The sequence below is a fragment of the Amblyomma mixtum genome, chromosome 2 (assembly GCF_055824585.1).
Source record: "Amblyomma mixtum isolate Tamu chromosome 2, ASM5582458v1, whole genome shotgun sequence".
Taxonomy (NCBI): Eukaryota; Metazoa; Arthropoda; class Arachnida; order Ixodida; family Ixodidae; genus Amblyomma; species Amblyomma mixtum.
The window spans coordinates 44,873,982-44,888,870 of record NC_143013.1 but is presented as its reverse complement, the minus strand read 5'-3'; the positions used below and the strand labels follow the sequence as shown (position 1 = coordinate 44,888,870).

The 14,889-nt window shown below is 46.3% G+C and overlaps 1 protein-coding gene across 1 annotated transcript; it reads left to right on the top strand.

The window, feature by feature from the left end:
- Positions 1–2,434: 2,434 nt before the first annotated feature.
- On the top strand, positions 2,435–14,214 carry LOC149359182 (tyrosyl-DNA phosphodiesterase 2-like). Its single transcript, XM_089571433.1, has 6 exons — positions 2,435–2,693; positions 3,916–4,010; positions 6,334–6,531; positions 9,412–9,622; positions 10,772–10,942; positions 13,777–14,214. Exons 1-6 carry the CDS (start codon positions 2,556–2,558, stop codon positions 14,059–14,061), a joined length of 1,098 nt encoding a protein of 365 aa, XP_089427559.1. The 5' UTR covers positions 2,435–2,555; the 3' UTR covers positions 14,062–14,214.
- The last annotated feature ends 675 nt before the right edge of the window (positions 14,215–14,889 follow it).

The following is a 14,889-nucleotide window of genomic DNA, read 5'->3' as shown; positions in this document are numbered from 1 at the left end:
CAACACACATGCATACCAGAGGGGACGGAGAACATCTCGGTGCTGTGGCGCCACATGCTCTGGGTCGCTCCGCTCCCGCGTAACATGGACATGGCTTCACATGAAGGCAGACGACAAGCGCGGGTTCGCACGCTTGAGAGGCAATATGGATATAAAGAGGGCGTCTACTACGTGGACATCACAGGGCCGTCGCCCGCGGGATTCTTCACGGCTGCCGTAGTCCACCGGGGAATGAATGTCGATGGGCTATCTTTTCGGGCCCCAAATTCAACACGAGCGGAGGAAGTCGCAATAGCTCTCGCTGCCGCCGATCCAAAATCGAAAACGGTTATCACAGACTCTCGCCGGGCCTGGGAACATTATCTTGCAGGCGAAATATCACCTCTTGCCTCGCAAATTCTAAGACGCGCTCTCGCCGATCCAACTCGCACAAAAGTGATTTGGGCTCCTGGCCACCAGGGTCTACGATGAGGCCGCTGATGCGGCCGCCCGAGCGCTCACACACCGGGCTCCTCATCCTAGCTCTCCTGGCTCAGAAGCTCATAAAACCGCTTCTGCGGTTCCGCGAAATCCTAATTCATTATTGCGACAGCCACCGTCTCTACCCGGCACCTGCCAAGGGGCTGAGTAAGGCGGAGGAGCGAACTCTGCGGAGCCTGCAGACAGGAACCCTTCTCTGTCCTGCCATAGCAAAACACTTCGATCCGAACACAGATGGGCGCTGCCCGCACTGTGGAGAGATCTGCGATATCTTTCACATGGTGTGGGCATGTGCTCAGAATCCTCACCTTCCCCCTTCCCCCTCACCCACCCGAGAGGCATGGGAGACTGCCCTCCTCAACTGCTCCACGCTGGAGTCCCAAAGGGTCAAGCGGGCGCGAGACGGGGCCTCGTCGTGCGGTGTCCCGGACTAAGGATACCGACCATGCAGCAGGGTTTTTTAACCCTCAAGCTCTCTTTGAATAAAAGTTTTTCACCACCACCACCACCACCAATCCTGTTTCCCCGCCCCACCCCCACCGCACCCGAGAGGACTGGGGGGCTGCCTTGCTCGGCTGCTCAACTCTCCAGGAACAACGAGCCCTGGTGACAAGAGCTCGGGCCGCCGCGGAGGCCACAGGGGTCCCAGACTAGGGATTAGGGATCCCTCCTAGTGATTGTGAGGGCCGGGCCCTTCAGGCCCGGTCCAAGCAATACCTCTCTTGTAAATAGTACAAATAAGTGTTTTACACCCCCACACTCCTGAGGTTTTTAGAGAGCAGCTCTTTGACGCCCGTTTGTGCGTTTCGCGGTGTCGCCGTCGCCGTTGTCCGTTGTAACCAGCAGTGGACACCTTAGTCGCACTTTAAGCTGCGAAACCAATTGAGCGGGAGCTTGGAGCAGAGGGTAAAATAGGTAAACTGGTTTTTCAGAAAAGGAAATATCTGTTTCACACATCTCGATGGACACCTTAACCAGAGGGAAGGCGCATAACTGCCTTCTTGGAATAGTGAACACCTCAATCGTGCTTTAAGCTACGTGGCGGAAGTGACAGATGTGCGCTGCATGCGTTGGCATTGACTCCGTTGCGTCAGAAACGAGGCGCTGAAGCCATAGGCCGTCGGCGTTCGTTGTGTTGATTGGCGTTGGCGTTGACAATGTTTCACACTCCGTCGTTTTAAGGAAAGGAAGTGCGCGTAATTAACTGGCTCCCTGGGTCAATGGACGCCTGAATCGCGCTTGTAGGTACGTCGGGTGATGAGAAAGATGTGGGCTGCATGCCCACATAGTGGGCCCATTTTTACATCATGAACGTTATCCAACTTGCCCAACTTTCCGCTTTGCTTGATGAGAGAGATGTGGGCTGCATGCGCGCTGACAACGGTGAGCGAACTCTCCCGATCAACCATTAACTGCCACTTGCCACGGTGCCAGGGTGGGTGGGCACTGAAGATATAAAGACAAACAGGAATTTCTTACCACATATGCGGGAGAACATTCCGTTCCTCGCGCTCGAAACGCCTCCCACGGTTGTGACAACCTCGCAAAATACTTGCACAGACCTCGTCTTTGACCAGGCATTGGTGCAGCAAGTCGAGCATATATCCATCTATTTCTACGACCACAAAGCTTCCTTCATGACAATCAAGAACTGTTAGTGGAGTGTTTCTTGGAGAAGGAATATGTGTGAAAAATAACAAGTTGTCTGTAATTGTACTATACATACATGCACTCGCTTTGCGCCATAGAGTTCTTTGCGCTTTGCATCAAGCAGCCGTGATACACGCCTTGCTCGAATTCTTTGCCTCAATCTATCGAAAAGCTGGAACAGCTGGAACAGCAGAGTAACGTAATCGTCGGTTTTAATTTTTTTCCTCCATGTCCATCCACTTTTTGTTTATAAAGGATGGTGATGATAATGCAAAGAGCCAAGGGTGGGAAGTTCAAAGCCTATCCGAGCCAATCTGCGGAGCTGTCATTTTACGTTTGTACTGTTTGTCTCAAAAAGCGCGGCATGGTTTTTGTGTAGCGTTGCCTGTTGCAAGTAAGAGCCCCTTGTCTTTAGCGCTTTAACTATGAGCAGCTCCGACACTGATGATGACATACCTGACGGCAAGGTATGCCAACAGCTCTGCGAAGAATTTGCTGCAATAACACAAACGGACACCGCTTGTGCTCAGTTTTACCTTCAAGACAGGTCCTGGAACCTTGAGGTAAGCCGCGGTGGAAGTACTTAACCCTACGTTTGCCATCCTCGATGTTTGGAATTGCAATGCTTCGAACCAATTTCGATAATTCGAGCTTCAACGGGACAGAAACTTTGTTCGAATTAGTCGGAGTTAGAATTAAGGAGGGCCAGACCGTGTTCTTTTCGACCAAAGGGTCTGTCTGATTAATAAGCTGTAAGTTTGAATTCAATGGGGGCAACGTCGGTAGAACAAGATATTTACCTTCATTGGTAGCTTTTCTCAGGCAACCGTTCGCATTGTGTCTAAGTTTCCTAAAGATTGTACGCTGGGGAGCGATCGACTTGACAGGATCTTATGTCGCACCTTTGTTGCTACTCTAAGATAGTGTGTTCTGAGGTGTAAGATTTAATTAATGCTTTCACAGAAACTTTCTTGAGCTGAGGCAGTGGCCGTGTTAGTTTTACGTTTCATCGTTTCACTGACGTACGGATCTGTTGTCACGCATTTTCCTTACTCCAGGGTTTCACTGTCTGAAATTGTTTGTCTCATATTGTGATGTCTGACGGGCGCCATGCTGTTTACTGATTTATTTATCGTAATCACTAAATTCTATAAGTGATGTCCGTTCATGATGTGAAAGCGTGTCCGACAAATCACCGCTGATGCACCGAGCAGTTAGTGCTACAGTCCGACCAACTTTTTCGTGAGCGTTGCAGGCGTTATTGTTTTGGATTAATTAGTGTTTTTTTTTTTTACTTGCCAAAGCAACACTATGGGCTATGTGGCACACCATAGTGATTTGCTGTGGACTAATTTCAACTCCAATGTGGTTCCTTAATGTGCACCGAAGTCTTAACACAAGTGTATCTTTGCTTAGAGTATTTTTTTTCCCCCATCCTCAAAACGCAACCGTGATCGAACCCTCGTACTCTTGCTCAGCAGCCATTCACGGAAACTAGTCAGCGCACTCCAGACAAAGGACAAGGAAAAGAAACACACCAGTGCTAACGCTCGGTGCTCAATTTTAATGTAAAAAAAAAACGAACATCTTTTTACTGAAGGGGAAAATACAATTACGAGAGGTAGGTGTGGTCTATTCAGGCTGACATTGTCACAGAGCTAGCATGCAAAGCTGTATTGTTTGCTTGCTTTGATTGCAGCTTGCACGCAGCGCATATCATATCACTCAATTGCATCACGTGAATTTTGTCTCTAGCTGAGACATGTCCTGGCCGTTGTTTTTCAGAGGTCCATCAATGACTTTTTTGAAGACAGGAAGAACAAAGGTGCTGTCAGGGTATCTGGAGATGACAACCGTGCGGATGTGGTCCTCGTTGTGGAGTAAGCTTTGTTTTACTTTGTGTGGATACTTTTGGTTGCAAGGATAGAAAAACACTAGGAGTAAGGTTAAAAATGTTGGGGTTGCAGATTGTGATTCGCTCAATCACGTCCCAAAGCGACTCCAAAGTTTATACGTCCCAAAGCGACTCAGGCTATAAGGGATGCCAATGGGAAGGGCTCCGGAAATTTCTACCACCTAGGGTTCTTTAACATGCACTGACATCACACAGTACATGGGCCTGTAGAATTTCACCTCCATCGAAATTCGACTGCTGCAGCCGGGGTCGAACCCACGTCTTTCGGGTCAGCAGTCCGCGGCAGCTGATTCTCTCATAACCATAGTTTTGGAAGTGTTAGCTCAAGGTTTCTGTAGCAGTGCCAACTAGCATATAGTTCATTGAAGATCTAAAACTAGAGTTTTTTGAGGAATGAATGCAATATTAGCATATCCACACATCAGCTACAGGAGCATTACAATAATAGAACAGAAAGGAAAGAAAGCAGGAAATGAAGGCATGTCATGCAGCAGAACAAAGGCTGCTCTAATTTTTTTTAACTAGTGGTGCAATGTTAACGCCATGAGCAGGTGAAATTTTTACTGAATTTTCTCCAAAGTGGCCATGACAGAAGTTGGTGTGGTCCTATAACTGAGATTCAGTTCACCATCCTCACAAAGCAGTGTCTCTTTACCACATTGCTGATAACAGTCAGGCGAATTCTTTGCGCTGCTAATAAAACATCCTAAACTATTATGAACCTGCGTAGATTGCTGGGTTTTGTTTTTGAATGTTTAGCAATGTATCTTGTTAAAACACTGCTTTTTGTGGTCACTATTTCCTACCGTTGTCATTCTGAAGTCATTTTCAGCATTGCGAGTGGCAGTCAGTAAATTGCATTTGCAGCTTATAAGCCACAAGACGTGATATTTGCATTCCAGCATTGCAACAGGCATGAATATTAGGTGCTCCTTTTCTGCATGACTACGTGGAAGAAGAGAAGTATAAAGAAAAGAGGGTGCTGGAGTAAATGGCAGGTGTTTAAGAGATGTCCTTTTTTTTTAATGTGATAGCATTTAGGTTGTCGTCTCACAATAAATCTTTGTTTTCTCTGTTACAAAATTTACTGATTGGTCGAGAGGGGTCACTTGACCTTGTGAGGGTGTCACGTGACCTGCCCACCATGGCACTGCTCATGAGCCTTATGAGAGCTCGGGAAGAGCAACCCGGGTCTCACAAGCCTCATCGGTGGCTGTGTATGAAACAGCCACCTACCTTGGCAGTGGCGCATTACTTAACTGCTGCACCACTGTGCCAGTCATGGCATGAGGGCTCCCCACAATCTATCAATACAATCTATCAATAAGTGGTTCGTTAGGTCAACACCACGTGACCACCAGTGGACCAATCTTAGGCCATTGCCAGTTTTGAAAATTTTATGACTCCCCAAATTTGGAAGTTCGCCCACCCTCAAGAATTCCAAAGGACCCCCAAAATTTTGGAAGTAGGCCCACCCCAGAAAAGGGATTCAGGTGGATTAGTGGGGATCAGTGGGTGAATTAGTATAATTCCATAGGATAATCCAATGGAAGTTACTGGAACATTCCAGAAGGTGATCGACTCATGCATGCTATACCTTTGAAGGCAATGCAGTCGGGTTCTAACTGGATTTTTGGTGTGAAAATCGTGAGAACATTAGACACTTATTGAGGATACTATAGCAGGCGACCTAAATGCATTTTCTTCTTTTTACAAAGGTGGTTAAGAAGGCATCTAAATTTTTTTTTTCTATGTGGTTGGATTCGTTAGTGTTGGCATAAACATCATTTCACCCAGCTCCATTCTGTTTTTTGTTGAGTTCTGAGGGATTCCCAACCAGTACATGAATTTCTCTGTGCATAGCCTCAATGCTCTGATTGAGCTGTTTTGATTTTCTTGTTTGCACTCAGATCAAATAATGTAGGTTTATTTTTGGGTAAACTGTGAAGAAAAACACTGGCCATAGGCAGCTTGTTATGCCTGCTGCACCCACTTTTGACCACCGGTACCATTGGGGAAAGAAAAAAAATATTCTGTAAATAATTTTACCCATATGGCAGTGAAAAATTCTGTTAAAAAAGAAAGAAGATACGATCAGCACCGTTTGAAAAAAAAAAAGATACGATCAGCACCGTTCAAGAAGTGGCTCTGTATCACTTCTCGAATGTGCTTGGAAGTTGCGAAAATTTTTGGACTCACTGCTCTGCACTGAAACATCAACAGGGCCAGAGTGGTTAATGTTGCATTTGCTTTTTTCCATTAACACTTGTGTGCTTTCCCATGTTCAGTGGCAGCCGTCCAAGTCTCGCGGCAGCTGCGACCGCCATATTTGCCGAAGCAGCCACCAGCTCCAGTAATGGATCGAGGTCTACGGCTGCCACACAAGGTCTTCCCAATGCATTGAAACTGATCACGTGGAATACAGATGGTATCGATGAAAAGAACCTGGTGCTTCGCGCGAAAGCCGTCTGTTCAACCATTGAAAGGTAAGAGTGACACTTGCTTCTCTGGCTGTAGGGGCCTTTATATCACTGGGGAACTAATAGTTTTGGTTTCGTGCCTTTTGAGCATGTTGCACTATCTAGAAGAAGTTGACCGGCTAAAATTATATAAGATAGCTTTAATGCAACAGAACATACAAACCATTCCAAAGCACTTTTGTTTCATTTCCAGGAGGTTTGACTCTGAGCTTTTTACAAGTAGAATTCCTAGCTGAACACTGCAAAAATTCTTGCATTATCTGAGGCATGTTGTGATACATCTAAGTGCCTTGTATGTAGTTGTGCTTTTTTTTGTGCCATGTCTCGGTCACACAGGTGATGTCAGGTTCAAGAGCGATCAAATTCGCTTCCAGCGGCTTAACATTGTTTAGTAGGCTGCGCGCATTAACATAGAGAACACTTAGGGTCAGTGGCGGTTTCGAGTTCGCATGGCTGGTCTGTCGACAGTGCTTCTATTTTGTTTTGTTTTTTTAACTTCTGCTGTGTCATTGATTTATCATCCCAGATGTATAGGTAGTTTTTTATTTTGACTTTATCGTATGACAAAAACTTTTGTCTTTCTGGTCACAATGCACTTTTGTTCTTTCCTGTGGCTTCTTTCTAACTTCCCTAACTGTGCATGAAAAATCCTCGCGAATAAAGTATTCCATTCCATAGCTTTTTGCAGTTACTGAGTATATTGGCTTTATCCCAGTAGTCAAATAACTTCATAATAACAGGTCTGTGCTTAGGATTGTCAGTCGCTTGCTTACGCCCAAGACGGTGGATTCTTTTTATGCCAGCCCTTTTTGATTCGCACATTATGTTTTCTCAACAGCGCGTCTCATTTTCGTGTTCCTTAACACCATATACGACAAGGTTTCACCTGCAATCTCCGTTATCTAATTTGTCGACTTTTTTTGTCACGGACAAAACCAACCAGTTGTTTGAGTTTGTCAACCCTTTCCACACGTTCCAAGACCTGTTATTCCATTTTGTCAATTTTTCTCAGCTTTTTATCTAGTTGGCTCCTAGCTTTCGATTGGTTATTATTTTTTCATTCTTTATCTCCTGGATGTCTTTTGCAATTGAGTTGTTTCTAAAGCGTTATGTCATCGGGCCCAGGATTAGTCTCAACATACCTTGCTAGCAGCAACAGGGACTGCAAGGAAACTGACAGATCACAGAGCCAGGCAGGCAAAGGCTGTGGGCACGACAGCAAATGTAGGCAGACATTACTGCTACGGCACGATTTTCTGCAGTGCTTCCTCACCTGGATGGTGAACAAGAACATCTTGGCAAATGGTGCCGCGCGCACTGAAGGGTCCCTCGCGGAAACAGTTCCTTAAAGGGACACTGAGGAGAAATTGAAGTTGGCTTGTATCGACAGAATACCAGCTCCTGATTACAAAAACGCCACTCATACTGACAACAAAGCTCTTGTAACTTAGAAAAGAGCAAGAACCAAAATACAGGTATCGCCACCACAGGCCAAACTCGCAAGTACAAGCGTGATGAGATCATAGAACAAAACAGTGTTGCTAGAACGAATGGTTCTAGCAACACCAGGAACCGAGAAATCATGCATCACTGAGGCGCAGCCAATGCATGCGCAAATCTCCTTGACGTCGCCAGATGGCGCCACGTGCCCGGCTGCTACGCGCGCTCCTGAAGCATCGGGACAAATCAGCGCCTGTTTTCCGGCGGTAGGCGGGCTCCCGGTATTCCGCTAGCGGTAACAAGGTACACGGTATGCTAAAGGTGTCTATTTGCGAGAACTTCGTTGACGACTTCGAGAACGAGATCCATCGTAACGCTGGCAAAACGCCAGTGCAAACGTAATCGAAGCGACTGCAGCGACGGCCGCAATAGCCGATAGATGCCTTCAACGTGCGGCCGGCGGTAGCTTTCTTTTCGGCTGCTGCTAGGCCGCACTGCTGGCAGCCAGAAATCACGGAGTCTGCGTTACGTCATGTGCACGTCATGTTTCACGTCACTTAGTCCTCTGTCGTCATAGACGAATCCCAAGTTTGAATCAGAGCGGCGGGAAAAACTTTTTCAACTTCGAATCCAAATTTCTTAGAAATAAATGCATCTTTCGCTGCCGGCCAAGTGGCAACAAAGCCATGACATGCCGAACTATCGGATTTTACTATAAAAAGAATATTAATAGTGCTCTCCTCAGTGTCCCTTTAAGTAGCAGTCCTGTAACGTCATGGTCTTCTTGTCTGATAATGTTGCGCTGTTCTGTTGGTAGTAGCCATTGGCACCATCTGGTGCTTGTTGATAAGGCCAGTCATGTCCCGGGATCATAGGCAGCAGGAAAAATTCCATTGACAAATTTCCCGAAGAAGGGAATGGAAGAAGGGAAGGGAACCTGTGATGTGCATTTAGAAGCTGACCTTTGTTTCTATAATGTAAACTGTGCCAGTTTTTACTGAACTGTGAAAGGAAGCAAATTCTACAGAAGTTGCATGAAATCCTTGCTTGTTTTAACTTGCTTTTGACTTGCTTTTCACCCATCGAGTTGTTAGCGTTGGATGATCTCAAAGTTATCTCATAATCCAGGAAAAGGCCCTTTCTGCTTGTAATGTACCTAAATCGGATAAGAGCTAACCATCAGTGTTGTCTTTGCGCATGTGCAAAGAGGCCAGTTTTATACAGGTGTCTAGGCTCTGTTCCTTTCACGCTTGGCTATTCTTAACTCTTGAAGCTGTTCTTAACCTCCTTCTTCAGTTTAGCAGAGTATATCTTTGCACTGCTAACTTTGTTGTGAAGGCATATGGGTAGGATACATGATACATTCTCTGTGCTGGGCACAGATTGCTTGCGAGTATGCTGTGCTACTGTAACCTACTGTACTCAAACTCTGCATGCTCCTTTTAGCAACAACATCGACGTGGTGTTCCTCCAGGAAGTGGTGCCTGCTTCAGCTGACCTCTTTGAGACACTCCTGCCTGGCTACAAGTGCATCCTTGGAAACACCATTGAGTACTTCACAGTTACGCTGCTTAGGAAGGCAACGGTCGACTACGAGTGCCATGTCATATATCCCTTCTCAAACACTGCGATGGGAAGGAATGTTACTTATGTTAAGGTGAGGGCTGCATTCTTGTGGTCTTAAGGCCTTTTTGAAGTGTGCTTTTTCCAGCTTAAAGCATGTTCTCTGAAAAGTTGCTAGACTTCTTGCCCTGCCTAGGGGCACAGAAATGATGACGACTGCACTACACCGCCACTGTGAGGAGACCACATGGGCAATGCTGTCTTTGGGCAGTCCAGAAGCTTTTGGTTGTGGCATATTGCACCTCGCAGCCCAGGTAAAAGAGAAAGAGAAACAACTTTATTACGATGCGCCACTAAGAGTCACACAGGTAAAGTTCCTCGACAGGCTGTTGTATGAAGACAACAGCCAGGAACATATGCGCTGCCTTGCAGTCACTGCCTGTTGAAAAAGGTGGCTCTTATAGCGATTGGTGGACTTGCCCCACAGCGGCAGCCTAATAGTTTGAGCATCCACCCGTATGCAGGAGGTGTGAGGTTCGGTCCCCACTGCTGGCTTGTACACTCACGGATTTTGTGGATGCAAGCTTTCCCCCAGCCTGCTGGTGGTCGGGTTTTTCTAGGGTGAAATGCTTAAGGAAATGGATCTTTGACAATGCCTCATGCGGACTGCAGACATGTTAGCCATGGTGCTCTTTGGCCAGGCTTCCCTATTCCCTAGCGCCATTAAAAATAAAAATTGATGTCATCATGTAAAGTGTGCTTTCTCCAAGGAAAGTGGCATTGCTGTTGGCATCAGTGTTCTTTTTATAGTGTGCCATAACTGAAAATTTCTGTCGCAAACTGCCCCCAAAAAAGTACCATATTTAAACGATAGTAAGTCGACCCCCATATCGTGTGTCAGGAAAAAAAGAGGGGGCGCACCTGTGGGCATATTTCAAGACGAAAATGTATCAGTCACTGGACTACTCGTCCACACTTGCCCCATCGTCCTCACTAGTGCTGCCATCGTCATCACTGCTGCGGTCCCACATCACGTCGATCTAGATCCAACGTTGTCGTCCAGTGAAATCCCCCCGTTCGCAAACAACCACAGCACATTACCGCCTCCCGAAATCCCTAGTTTGTGTCAAGCAGCCGCAACCGGTTTTGATTACAAGTGTTTTGTGTTTTGCCATGATGTGCGTTGTCAGGGCATTGACTTTGGATGCAGGCCTGCCCCATTTACCTAGCGTCACTTTTGCAGGCATCATTTAGAGGCTACCCAATCACACTGATGAACACCCACTTGGAGAGCACCGCCGACTTTTCAGAAGCACGGAAAGTGCAGCTGTACAAGTGCTTCAGGAAGTGCCTCAAGGAGCCTGCCGAGAGGACCGTCATCTTTGGTGGTGACCTGAATTTGCGAGACAGTGAGGTACAAAGGGGCCCTTCCTGCTTATTGTATATTTAGTTTTTGCAGTGATAGCTATAGGGAAGAAAATTCCTTCATTATGCGCATTGTTCGGTACAGATGTCCGAATTGTAGAGGCCACAACAGGCTTCTATTATGCATCATGACCTGTTTTTCATCGCCACTGAAGGGCACCGTCGTCCTTACTCTTTCAGAGCAGGGGTTCTTTTTAGTCTTTGTGAAGCCCAGTGGCTTGCGAAAAGTGATGAGGAACTCCGCATGTTTTGGCTTCCATTCCTACTTGGCTGACACGCATGTGAAAGGAGTATGCAGACACGTGGCGCCTCAAAAAAATGCCCAGATTCTATCGATAATGACTGGCTATACAGTGAAACAGTGCAGTGTAGAATTGCAGTGTGATTAGGCCCAAAGTAAAGTGCGGAAAGGAAAGGCACAGTTGAGGTGCGCATGGATTTGGGTGCTGGGGTAACCCCCCCCCCCCCCAAATATGTTTTGGGTTCTCCGAAACCCAGTTTGAAACCCCTACTTCAGAGCTCTGTGGTGCTGCAAGAGCCCCAAGAAGGCATGTATGTTTCGGCGCTAGCTGTGCATAGTGTGTTTCATAAGATTAATCTTACTGCTCAATAATGAATGAGCATTATGATGCAATGCATTGCAGAGATCTTTAAAAGGAAATGCAGATGCCACAGTACTGGGAAACCATGGAGCTAGTTTGCCACTGCAGGTTGCAGTTAAAACCTCATTGAACATGGTGGTAGATAAAGCAGAGTGTACATGGGGTTGTAGTTTTTGGTCTTCATTTTGTGTGTGTGTGTGTGTGTGCGCGCATGTGTGTGTGTGTGTGGGGGGGCGGGGGGGGGGGGAATTTGGCATGCTTTTTGTTTATTGGAGAGTGCACTTTTAATTTTTTTTTTGCTCACGACAATGTGGCATCCCTCACGGAGCCCCAGGAGTGTACAGATCTTGACTTGTTTCTTATCATGAGCAGTTGATGATCCTGCAATTAATGCAAATTTAGGGCTCAGAAAAAGTTACATTATGGAAGTTTAGTTATTGGTCTGTGATACAAAAGTATGGATAGAACGGCAGCAGTCTGAATCACGCGTATAAACTCAAAGGTCGTCTCGGGCGGATGTCTGAATAACCTCTTGAATTCAAAGTTTGCTGCCTCTTCAAGTGCCCATTGACTCTGTGACAGTCAACCTGCGCCACTTTGCACAATGCAAAGGAAAGGGCGGTATCAAATTTATCACTTTCAGAAGTAGGAAATTTCATAGCCGCTCCACGAGGTGAGTCACTTTGAACAAATGCATAGCGTTCAATACAACTAGCACAACCCCACACATATGTCAAGTCACGCGCCAAACACCAGCACACTGCTGTAGCAGACGAATGTTTGCGCACTTTTCACTCGCTTAGGCGGTCCACCAAGAGCACTAGTATATCAAGCTACACTCACACCTCAAGAACTGTCCCTGCACTGGCAAGGAACTTTTGTGAACTCGTGCAGAAAGTCCAGCCAAATCAAGTAGACCTTAGAACAAGCACGAGATATCCTGAAATTTCAAAATAAGTGAGATTCTACCTGGGCTGACCCCAGATGGTGTTCTCTGTAGTGCTGCCATTTTGGATCACTTGAAGCGCTTCCTCTTGGTCGTGAAAATCTCCAGTAGACTTGAAATGCTATGGCAGGTGGAACCTTGTTTCTTCACTGGTCGCTTTCATGTCAGAATCACTTATGTGGTTGTAACAGATAGATATGTATTTTTTGCTTGCGATGAATCAAGGAACGAACTGTGAAAACAGCGAACGCTTCACAAGAACAATGTTTAGGAACTGAAAAAGAAGGAACGTCGACCACAGTGGAAGTCCAGAAGGACGCAAAAGGCTGAAAAGATGATGAATTGTTGTGGAAGCCTGGGAGTTAATCTGTCTGCTACTGACCCTTGCTGGTGGTGTGGTGATGATGCTCCTGCTGATGCTCATTGACTCGGTGACATAATGCAAAGCAGTAAGGATACCCTCTTTAACATATGTACACCCATTTCATGGTATCTATAATGGTTGTGCAAGTGTGACCAGTAAAAGTAGACAGTAGTTACAAATTTGCCAAGAGCTCAGCTGAAATACGGCCAGAGCCTGCGCCAGGGAAGTCTGAGGCTGAGCTCTCTGACCTGGCCTGACCACGTAATGCAATTGCCGCATACATTTACCATAAAAAATGAATCAGACCCCTAAGTACTATACACAGCTTCCCTTTCCACCTGGCATTCATGCATTTATCTGTTGACTGTGAACCCTCACAGAAATTGTTCTTGTTTTTAATGTGATAGTGTTAAAGGCCTTGTTGTCCGAAAAATCCAGTGTTGGAGTTGCGAGCAAAAATCACGAGCATGGCTCTGGCAGGTGATGCCAGCAGAGAGCAACCAAGGAGGCAGGTGGGCCACTTAGGTCACGTGACCTTGTGGCATAATCACAATCTGCCCATCATGGCAGGTGGCACTTAAATTAATAATTGGTCCCTCGGGAAGATCAAGCTGGGCTGCACAAGGCCAACCGCTGGGAACACCTGACATCGCAGATTCGCAGGGCAGTAGTGCGTCGCTAATTGCTGCACCACTGCACCAGGAGGGGTACGAGGACTCCCAAGGATCTATGAATGTGAAGTGGAGAATGGTATTCTGCATATAAGGAATTTAACGCAGTACACTAGAGCGTCATGCCCTTAAGGCAGAGCTGAAGTGTCCCCTCACCAATCTTTATTGCACTGCTCTGCCTTGCATTCGATTGCTTTACGGATATGGTGTGAACAAAAAGTATGTGCTGATTTGGTTCAGGTCGGTGACTTGGGTGGCTTGCCAGAGGGCCTGAGAGACGTCTGGGAATCATGTGGCCATCGCAAGGAAGTCCGCTACACGTGGGACATGATACGCAACGACAATGTGACCTGGAATGGGCGCTTCAAGCCGCGCTGCCGTTTCGACCGCGTCTACATGAGAGCTGCAAACCCCATCACTATGGTGCCAGCTTTCTTCGGCCTGGTGGGACTAGAGAGGCTGAAACCACACAGATGCTTCCCAAGTGACCACTGGGGTCTTTTATGCCATTTCAAGCTCGTCTGAGCAAAACTCCATGTCAGTGCAGGTCACAGAATAACAGTTGCTTCATCTTTATTTTATTTTTTGCAAGAAAGCAGCATAGACTGTGATGCAAAACGTGATTTTAATCAGAGATGTCAATTAAAAACTGCTGTGCATGGCAGAAAGCGTGCCCCATGCCTGAGTGCTACCCTTTTATTTCCTGTACATATATAAAGGTGTTCATTTCTGAAACTACCGTGTGTGGTGTCAGAGAGAGAGAGAGGCAAGGCACAGGCAACTGTAAGCCTGGTTAACAGAAAAGCTTCACGAGGCCCTTTGCAAAAAGTATTGCTGAGCATGTCACCGTGGGACCTTCCCCAGTGAATGCTATTCCACTCAAGCACGAGTAGTACCCCAAGAGTAATGCCAAAGTCGATTTTAATCTTAGTCATTGCTAGTTTTGAGCAGCTGCTTATTGTATAAAGCATGCCTGATGCCTTTTTGTGTCAAATAAACTCCATTTCCCAATATGAAAATGTTTACAGATATGAAATGCCTGCTGTCTGTGCCATGCTATGCGTAGGCTCACACATCTCGAAAGAGCCTGTCTCAGTGAAAAATAAAGCTTTGTGTTACCCTGCCGCAACTAATTAAATGAGTTGAAACAGCTCCGAATGTGGCAACTGAAAAAGACCATACAAGGATTGGTTTAAAACCTTTTCACTTGAGCCTTGAAGTAACGAGAAGTACTATGTCAGAATAATGACTATCAGTGACAATTATCTGAACAGCCCTTAGCCTCTGTCCCAGACAAGAAAAAAAAAGGGAAGACTGCACTTGCTGGCAAGCATGATTATGTAGTTTTTACTT

Bases quoted from the DNA above. Each gene is read 5' to 3' on its own strand.
- LOC149359182 (XM_089571433.1), top strand. From the start codon at position 2,556: ATGAGCAGCTCCGACACTGATGATGACATACCTGACGGCAAGGTATGC. The intron at 4,011-6,333 runs GTAAGCTTTGTT...TCCCATGTTCAG, and splicing joins GATGTGGTCCTCGTTGTGGA to TGGCAGCCGTCCAAGTCTCG. The intron at 9,623-10,771 runs GTGAGGGCTGCA...TCACTTTTGCAG, and splicing joins GGAATGTTACTTATGTTAAG to GCATCATTTAGAGGCTACCC.